Consider the following 10053-nt stretch of genomic DNA (forward strand, 5'->3'; position numbering starts at 1 on the left):
GATCAGATTAAATTTCAAAGTAAATTTCCTGAAAAAAGATGTCTATATAAATAAAACCTAAAATATTATTTTGAAAAATAAGACAAAATGAACTTTCTAGAATTATTAAAATTTTGACTAAGCTACTACTACCGTTTTTTTAACATGTAGTATCTGTACTGTTTCTGATACATGTGTTTCTCACATACAATCACTGAAAAGCCACTTTAAAGGAATAATAAATAGAATATGGGTACATTTAAGGTGATGATGAGGCGCTGAAGTAGTGAATACTGTCTGAGGGTTGGGCTATGTTACGATGGGTGAATATCACACTTTTCTGCATGAGCTCAGCAGTTTTCCAGCCTCCTGTTTGATACATCCATAGATGACATGGTAAAAGTGTCTGTTTGGAACCATGAGGTCAGTGACCATCTCTGTGTGGTCGACACCAGGAAGCAGATAGAGCGACGCCTCCAAAGACAAGGAGGTGAGGAGCTCGGAGAACTTAACGGACGATTCCACAGGAACGATGATGTCACTGGTCCCGTGGAGTAAAGAGAATGGAGGCACTCTGGGCAGGAAGAGGAAAGAGAGGAAGGTCAACGCTACATGTTTGTGCCTCACACATTTTAATCACTGTTGTTCTTATTGGGTTTTTTTTTTACCAACCTGCTGAGTTTGTCCTGGCTGAAGCTCTCTACCAAGTGTGTTGGTGAGTAATACGAGAAGTTTTCCAACCCATTCATGGCTTTGTGCATAGTGGACACATATTCAACAGCTCGCATCTGTTCGTGCTCATAATGATCCATGACGTCGTAGACACCGCTGAGGCCTGGGAGCAGAGAGGAAAGCACAAGGACGTTAAAAAAATATAGATATATACAAAATGGGAACAGAAATACACAAGATTCAAATAAATTGTGCAAAAACAGCCACAAAAATACACAAAATTGCTCAAATATCACACAAAACATGTACAAACTGACTCCTAAAACAGACAAAACAACAACCATTTGGAAGGTTTGTGGATGCTCAGAGAAAATATACAATGAGACAATCAGGAGCGTTAGTTAGTTCTTAACTAAATTATATATATTTTTTTTTATCAAGCAGCTGCCTTCATTCCATCTTTAGCACAAATTAGAGCAGAAACGTTCAACTTTTATCACAGCGGGGGCCACAAAAGTGTGATTGTTGGATCAGAGGGCCACATAATCAACATTCATGTCAGTATTCAGAATAATGACCAGTCTGAGCAGCAACACAGGAAAAAACTAAAGGTTTTGGTGTGTTTTTAGTGGTCATTTTGTGAATTTGTGGAGTCATTTTTTATATGTTTATTGTTGTTTTATACATAATTTCTCACTTCGTGCGCGTACATTGTTTTGTCTGTTAGGAGTCATTTTTGTTTTGAGTCCTTTCGGGACAGTTTTTGCAGAATTTATTTCCAATTCGTGTATTTTCTGTTTCTTTTGTTTATCATTGTGCATTTTTTTGTAGTCAATTTGATGGTTGTCATTTTGTGCGTTTGTTGTTGTGTATATTATTTCTCCTCTTTTGTGTTTTTGTTGTTGTTTTGTCAGTTTTTGCACTTTTCATTTTGTGTTTTATTGGAGTCATCTTGTGTATTTCTGTGGCCGTTTTTTTGGGTTTTTGTTGTTATCGGTATCTGTTTATTTTGAGTCAATTTGATGGTTGTCCTTTTGTGTATTTTTGTTCTCATTTTGATCATTTTTAGCTGTCATTTTGTGTATTTTTTTGTCATTTTGCATATTTTTCTGTCATTTTGTGTATTTTTCTGTCATTTTGCGTATTTTTTGTCATCTTGTATGTTTTTATCATTTACTTTGGGGAACGGCAGTTGGATAAATGAAAATATATACTGTAAGTGAAAAAACAAACAATGAATAGAAAATAGAAAAGGTGCATTAATATTATGTTAACACAAACACAAAATGCACTAATACAAATAGAGGATTGAGCTCATCGCTTTGGATGAAAACTTTCGGAAAACTTTCCATTTATCAATAAGAGCCTTTTTGTACAAATATAGAAATGTAAAAACAGAAGCGCTGAAAATCTTACCAATAATCCCTCGTATTGATAACGTGACCTCCCGCTGCTTGTTTAACTCAATGAGAAGCTCTTCTCTTCCATCAATAAGAAACAGTGCAGTCAGTGCACACAGATGAGCTCCTGCTGAATGTCCCATTAGCACAATGTTGTCCTGAGGAAACACAAAAGGACGGAAACAAGAAAATTATCCCTTTATTTTAAATAGAAGAGCCTAAAAGGCGCAAAGGTGATTTACTTTGTTTCTTTATTAGAAGTTTCCGTTTATGCAGTTTCCAGAAATGCACTGTGGTTTAATCATTATTTAAATTGTAATTAAGAGTCATTTTTTTTTACGTTTGTTGTTGTTTTGTATATTATTTCTCATTATGTGTATGTTTTTTGTTGTTTTTTCTGTTTTAGGAGTCAGTTTATCCATGTTTGTTGTTGTTTTGAGTCCTTTTTTGACTGTTTTTGTGTGATTTATTTACATTTTGTGTATTCTTGTTGTCATTTTGTGGAGTTTTTTTCATAGTCTATTTGAGGGTTGTCATTTAGTGTATTTATAGAGTAATTGTGATCATTTTTGTTCTCCTTTTGTGTATTTTTGCTGTCATTTTGTAAGTTTTTAATTTATTTTAATTTAATTTATATTTGTGCATTTTTGAAGTCATTTTATGCATTTACTTTGGGGACCGCCAGTTGTCCATGTTTGAAGTAGAGGCAACAATTTTCAAATCCCCTAAACATAAATAAATAAATGAAAAACAATACAAATACACAAATATATATAAATATACCAAATAGAAAAGGTGCATTGTTACAGAAGAACAGAAACAAGTAACACAATGATCCTTTTTATTTTAAATAGAAGAGCCTGAAAAGTGTGAATGTAGCCCCAATCAGTGATTTTCTATGTAAGTTTTCCATTGTTTCTTTATTATTAGAAGTTTGCATTTATGCAGTTTGTAAAAAAAAAAAACTGCAACACGTGGTTTAATCATTATATAATTGTTAATTATTAACTTTTAAAGGAATACAAAAATATGAATACTAAACATAGGATAAATTCGTGCACTTCCAAAATTAAAAATACAGACATGTTGTTTCTTACTTGGTCAAATCTGAACTTGTTTCCACTCTCCAGAGCCCAGACTAAGCAGTCTGCGATATCTTGGACCATGGCTAAAACATTCCCCTGAAGACAAACACAAGCATCAGGTATAAGTTTCCCTGTGGAACTCTGATTGTTTGGTTTCCCACCTGTGGGTACGTGCAGTAGTCAGGACAAACCACTGCAGCGTTCAGCTCCTCAGCCATATGTCGGGCTAGTAAACAGTAGTTGGATCGTTCTCCAGAGCTCCACGCTCCCCCGTAGATGAACATGACCAGCGGAGGAGTGGAGAGATCACATGAGATGGAGTTTGGAGGATGATACAAGTCCAGTTTGTTGCCCCTGCGGCCAAATGTGACGCCCTGCACCACAGTGTGGGAACAGGCAGAAGAGGAATCAGCACATGAGTTTGTGTTTGTGAGACGTTTCATCTTACCTTCTCATAATGTTTACGATTCTCATCGTTCTTATACCAGGATTTCCACTGGAAGTACAACCTGCCGTACTGCAGATACTTCAGGGTTTCCAGGACTGCTCTGGTCAGACAGTAGATCCGCCTGATGGGGAGAACAAACATGAACATGTTTAAAAAAATAAAAAAAAAGGACTCATATTCATGACCAATGGAAAGCTGCTTAAGCATGAAATCTATATCAGTGATATCAACCACAGTTAAGCTGTACTAGTACTCAAATTTAACGTATGTACTCAATTTTAGTTTACTAACTAGTGCAAGAGTACACTTTACCGACGACCGCAGAGACATTTTTTCTCTAGAATTACTTTTTGATCATGTTTGTTATACTGTGTCACAAATACAGAATATCCAGGATTAGTGGCAAGATGCACCAGCTCAGATATGTTTATATTGCGTTTTATTTTAACTAGATTTTTATTTGAAAAAATAAAAGTATAGAATAAAGTTGTTTGAGATTCTACGTGGTGTTTCATTTTAAAAAGAATAATATATACATTTTTATTTTTAAATATAAAATTTTAATTACTGATCTACTTTATTTCAGGCAACCCCAAAGCTGAAAAACAATGTATTACTGTAATGAACATTTTGGCTTTACTACCCATTAAACATCCGACGTCCATGGACCTCCAGATCACGTTCATATCGCGTCTATACGACGTCCGAAATAGGTCGGCATTTGAACGTCATGACCTCGTCTGGAACTTGATATGACGTTTAACGTTTGAATTCACAATTTCTGCTCACTTCTCATATGAAGTTTAAACGTGAGTGTGTACGTGCTTCTGTTTATTACAAATCATTATTCAGTATTATCCACAGTCACTAAGTGTATATCCAGGTGTATTTCAGTAACATTCATATATTATGCTCTTCAATCTATTTAAGAAATAATGTAAATGTCGAGCCTTAATTCCCACTGAGCAAACCAACGTTGAAACAAAGTTGAGAAGAGGTCTTTTTCGGACGTCGTCTGGTCAGGTTAATTCAACGGACAGTACACGCACACACACACACAGCAACATCAACAAAAACGTCAAAATTACATATAAACTTTACAATACTCTCAAAATGAATGGTATTGTACACTCTTACAATGCAAAACTGTTATTTAAATGTATTTTAATGCTGTCATAGTATAAGACAATTAATATGGTAAATGTTTCAAATAATTGACACGTACCTTTGAAATAATGTTATAGATGGCTGTTTCTACGATGTCAATAAACCTACATCGTTCCAATGTGAATTGAGCATATACTGTGATCTTATGTTATTTTTGTTGCTATGGCAGCGCACCGGGTAAGGAAGCGCACTTGAAAGGGTCAGGGGTTCGAATCCAACCTGGGTCATTATTCTTATACGTCTTCTTGGAACGTCTAGAATACGTCGTTTTCGGACATCCAGACGACGTCCGCCACTCTCCACCCACCAGAGATATCTTCTTAACCTTAACCATTACGTCATTTCAACGTTGTTTCAACCTCGGTTTGTTCAGTGGGTAGTATTATTATACATCAATTTTATATAGCGCTTTTCTGGGTACTCAAAGTCGCTTTACAATGAAAGGAGCAGTGTTTTGGGGTCGGTGCCTTGCTCAAGGGTACCTCGGCAGTGCTTGAGAAGTGCCCTGGCACTGGGACTTGAACCGGCAACCCTCCAGTTCCAAACCCATATCTCTACGGAGACAGTACTTTAATACTACTAAAGTGTACTACTAATATTCGTAGACTTAAAATATGTTACAAGTAAAAACTCAAAGCTTTACTAGTTTAAAGCTCAAAGCTTTACTATGACACAGAATTGTCTACTAGTAGACAATTTTGCTTTACTAGTACGTGTACTAGACAGTCCGTTAAAATCCAGTCGCAGCGTTAGCTTAGCTTCACTGATGCAAAATGCTGCGGGTATTTCCACTCTGAGAAGCTCGACCTGCTCTCGCATTGACTCGCCTTGATTGGCGCACGTGATGTAAACAGAAACACGCTGACAATGTTTCTTCTTCTACTGTTTTACCATGTTTGGCACGGCATCCCGAAAAAACATGTAGCGCCACTGTAAACAGGAAGTACACCGCTGCTAGCAAAGTAACGGACAAACGCACCAAATTGGAACGATAATGGCGTTATTTCTTTAGAAATATATTGCATTACAGTACTAGTTACTGTCAAAAGTGACGGTGGTACACTGGTACTAGTAGGCCAAAAACCTTTAGTAGTAAAACAAAAAAAGTTTTACTAGTAAAGGTTCTAGTACTACTAGTACACTCAAAATCTCCCTAGTAGTACTAGCAGACTGTTTTTAATCTACTAGTAGTATGGTTAGAATGAGTAAAGCCAAAATATTTACTAGTAGCACTAGTTGACTTATTCAAATAAAGTAGGAGGGATTATAACCAAATCCTGAACTCTGATTGGTTGTTATCTTTTTGAAAACCAATGGCAAGTCTTGAATTTACTTTATAATGCTTACTTGTTGTACTAATGACAATTTTTGCTTCACGAGTAAACATAATTTGAGCACTAGTAGAGCTTAACTATGGTTAATATATCACCAATATATCAAATGGTGGTACCTTGGTTTTAGAGCTTCGATGTACTTCTTATATCCAGGCTTGTTGGGCCATCCATAAAGCCACTGAGCAGTCAGAGAAATAGAGTAAGGCACGCCCACCAACAGCACAGCCACAGTAGCAGGAAGTGAGAGCTTAACCCCAGCAGACCTTACAAATACAAAGAAAACAAAGCTGTTCAGGAACAGGATTAATGTGGAAAATGTACATTATATTGTTGGAAAGTTAAAATGTCTTACATGGTGTGTTTTAGTAGATTTATTTGACCTGCAAACATGAGAAGAATCACAAACACAAATTAATTGTTGGCCAATAAAAATCAGTAATGGTGTTAAAACTTACAACATTCTAAAAATACTTTAAAATATTCATATTTTATCTTTTTTTACATTTTTAAATACATTTTTTTTAATCTTTTACATTTTTTAGCAGATCAATTAACATCCTAACCACAAGTTGATTTATGGAGTTTAACTTGATTGATAACTTACTATGACATTCAAAATCAGAACATCTTAACATCGCAACCCAAACTATTTGAAGAAGAAGAAGATTTTTTCTTTTGAATTTATTTTTCTCTTAATTCATTTTCCATTTAAAAAAACAGAAACAACAATGTTAGAATTTAACTTACAAATCTAAAATTGTGAAAGTAAAAATGACAGAGAAACATCAGTTATGGTGTAAATTACCAACTAACTCAGACGAAGATGTCCCAGTCTGTCCAAATTCACCAAATGTAATGAAATTCCACAATATTCATTATTACATGACTGCAGTCATTTTTAATCTTACATTTTTAAAGAACTGTAATTGCAATTTTTCACCAACAATCCCACAAAATTCCCCTAAACATTGCACAACAATAGATCACAAAATAAGAAATTTACAAATAAAGATCCTGGAGTATGGAGGTGGATTTGCTTTTATAATTCAATGAAAAAAATTTTAAAAAAAAAACATTTCAAACTTTCACAAAAAAAAAAAAATCACTTGAATAAAACACCTTTCTATGGAAGCCCGTTTCCGCCACTAAAAAAAATAAATAAATAAAAAATCACCAAGGAAAGTCATAATTATGAGATAGAAAGTCATAATTATGAGATAGAAAGTCATAAATATGAAATAGAAAGTCATAATTATGAGATAAAAAGTCATAATTATGAGATACTTAAACATATTTACAGCAGCTTGTTCATGTGGTGAGCTGACACTGAGAGATGGCTGATAAGACTATCAAAGACTACTTTAGACGGGGCTTTACAAATGATGAAATACTTTGTTTGCTTGTAAATTCACATAGAAATATGCTGAGTAAACGCACCCTTGAAAAGATACTAAGCAAAAAGAGGCTCTGGCGTCGAAAGGATAAAACTGATGTGGCTGAAGTAGAGCATGGTTTATTGAACAACAAATGGAGATTTCTGGTCAGTGCCATGGGTACAGATGGATGTACCAAAAATGTTTCTATCTCATAATTATGACTATCTTTCTCATAATTATGACTTTACGAACTCATAATTATGACTTTCCTTGGTGATATTTTTTTTTTTTTTTGTGGCGGAAATGGGCTTCCATACCTTTCCCATCAAATTATTTTTTTAACTTCAATTTTTTTAAAAATGCAAAAATTATATTAATATTAGAGACCCAATTAATGGCATTATAACACTTGTTTTCTTTGATTGAAATATTTCTTTTGATTTAATTGTTTTTTCTTTGTTTGAACCCCCCCCCCCCCCCCCCTCCACCTAGGTGTAACACTGCTCTCCCTTTTTATATCCTCCCTATAATAAAAGATTTCTTACCCTTCCTTAGGGAGGGCTGGTGATGGTCACAATAAAGCACTAAAATAAATAAATGTATTTTATTGCAATAACAAAACATGCATTGCTGTCTCATAATGATTGCACTTTTTGTAGTGTTGACCTTTGACAGCATGTGCAGACAAGTAAAAAAAAAAAAAAAAGAAATAAAAATAAAAAAGAAATATGAATATACATTTTTTTTTTCTAATTGAATAATAAAAACACAAATGCACTACCAATAATACGGCCCAAATGCAAAAAAGATGGCTTCAATAGGGAAAAAACTTTTCAATCAAAAGAGGTTAATTAAATAAAAATAATACATTTTCTATCAAAGATAAAAAAAAAGTGTTTAAATGCAATTATTCGGGCCTCAAATAGTTTTTTGTATTTGAATACTTTTTCTCTTTGATTGAAAATATTTATTTTTTATTGAAGTAAACTTTTTTGATTGAAGTGATATTTTTTCTATTTAATTTTTTTTAAATTTAATATATATATTTTTTTGTTTAACAAAAATATCTCAATATACTGGAGAGACGGTTTTTTCCTGATTGTTTTTCTTGTATATTGCATAAGACATCAGTGTTTGTGATCTAGTGCGCCCTCTAGAGGAGCTAACAGCAAACAGCAGCAGTGAACTAGCTTAGTCGGAATGGCTTTAACTCGGTAATAATCCGCACAGTAGCTCCACACTTGTTAAAATGACAGCACAGGCTAACATTTATTAGCTGCGATCTGCTTTTAACGATGGTTAATGTTTATTAATCAGTTAAACCCGAGGAGCAGCTCAATGAGGCTGAAGATAGCGGAGCATCATCTCACCTGACAGCTGCAGATGGTGTCTTCCTTTCTCGTTAAAACCTGAACCTAAATCAGCCTCTGCTCTCCAGATGTGATCGGTTCACAACATTAAACGCATTTAAATGAGTTATAAAGTCGTACTGGTTGTAATAGTAAGAGAGGGACCAATGATGCGGATCATGCGACTGTCCTTCACAAACCGGTGGTGCGGGTTTTGTTTCACATAAACAAAGGTTATACAACAAGATAATACACGTACTAACTTCCGCTTTAGCCGGACTTGGAAAAAGTACTAGTTTTACTTGAAAAATGCTGTAAAATACCTATAGAATTATTGTAGAGTATGTTCTTGAAGAATTTTTCGCAGCCAATATTAACTTTTAAACATGTTCTGTTTAATTCGATCACATATAAACATGGCCTAACGTTACCTGTGTTGAACGATGGCGGAGCTAAAGTACGGATTTAGCTCTTGTAATGCTACAGCGTTGGGTCGTTACTCCGGAAGTACAATATACACAATTTCCGCCTTTGTTAAAATAAACTTAACCGCTATCTTATGCTTAGTTTATCCTCAGTTACCATTCATGTGTTTTTTAAAGAAAGGTTGCGCACATGTATTTGTTAGATAAACAAATTAATAAAATATATAATAATACAAATTATTATTATTATTATTATTATTATTATTATTATTATTATTATTATTATTATTATTATTATTATTATTATTATTATTATTATTATTATAGATGGTTAAGTGTTTTAACCATCTGTTAAAACACTTCTTCTGATGCTATTTCCAAATGTCAAACTAGAATTTAAAGTTTTTTTTATTGCCTTACTACCAAAATATATACATACAACGATTTCATTCAAAATTTGAAAGAAATTAATATTAGGTTTACGTTTCACCTAAATTATAAGAGAAAATAAGAGTTTCCATAAATGTTGTTCAAACAGTTTTTCAGTATGATTTTAATGGTATAAAGAAGTGTAAAACACTGTTTAAATTTAGCAGGTGTAATTTCACAGAGTTTACATATTTGCTGTAATTTCTTTTAGATAATTGTGAAATAAAGAAAGAAAAGAAAAAAAAAAAAAAACCAAAGCCCAGAATTTAGCTTGGCTTACAAGTACAAACTGATCACAAACTGACACAAAGTGGCCGCTAGAGGGCGAAATAACTCTTTTTTTTTATGTGTTCCAATGTGAAGTTTCTTTTGTTGCTTCATGACACAAA

General features: G+C 33.9%; 1 protein-coding gene across 1 annotated transcript; it reads right to left on the minus strand.

The window, feature by feature from the left end:
* On the minus strand, positions 1 to 9037 carry LOC114469788 (probable isoprenylcysteine alpha-carbonyl methylesterase ICMEL1). The gene is made up of 9 exons (XM_028457596.1): positions 8832 to 9037; positions 6438 to 6465; positions 6202 to 6348; positions 3585 to 3705; positions 3298 to 3510; positions 3149 to 3232; positions 2068 to 2209; positions 652 to 814; positions 1 to 553 (listed from the first exon to the last, which is right to left on the minus strand). Coding segments are annotated over exons 2-9 (1116 nt in total). The 5' UTR covers positions 6440 to 6465; positions 8832 to 9037; the 3' UTR covers positions 1 to 309.
* Between the last annotated feature and the right edge of the window lie 1016 nt (positions 9038 to 10053).

This window comes from Gouania willdenowi, chromosome 9 (assembly GCF_900634775.1).
Source record: "Gouania willdenowi chromosome 9, fGouWil2.1, whole genome shotgun sequence".
NCBI lineage: Eukaryota > Metazoa > Chordata > Actinopteri > Blenniiformes > Gobiesocidae > Gouania > Gouania willdenowi.

Excerpts from the sequence above, each read along its gene's own strand:
- LOC114469788 (XM_028457596.1), bottom strand. Across the intron at positions 3,706-6,201 it reads ATCGAAGCTCTAAAACCAAG|GCGGATCTACTGTCTGACCA; the intron begins GTACCACCATTT and ends TCTCCCCATCAG. Across the intron at positions 3,233-3,297 it reads ACTACTGCACGTACCCACAG|GGGAATGTTTTAGCCATGGT; the intron begins GTGGGAAACCAA and ends GTTTGTCTTCAG.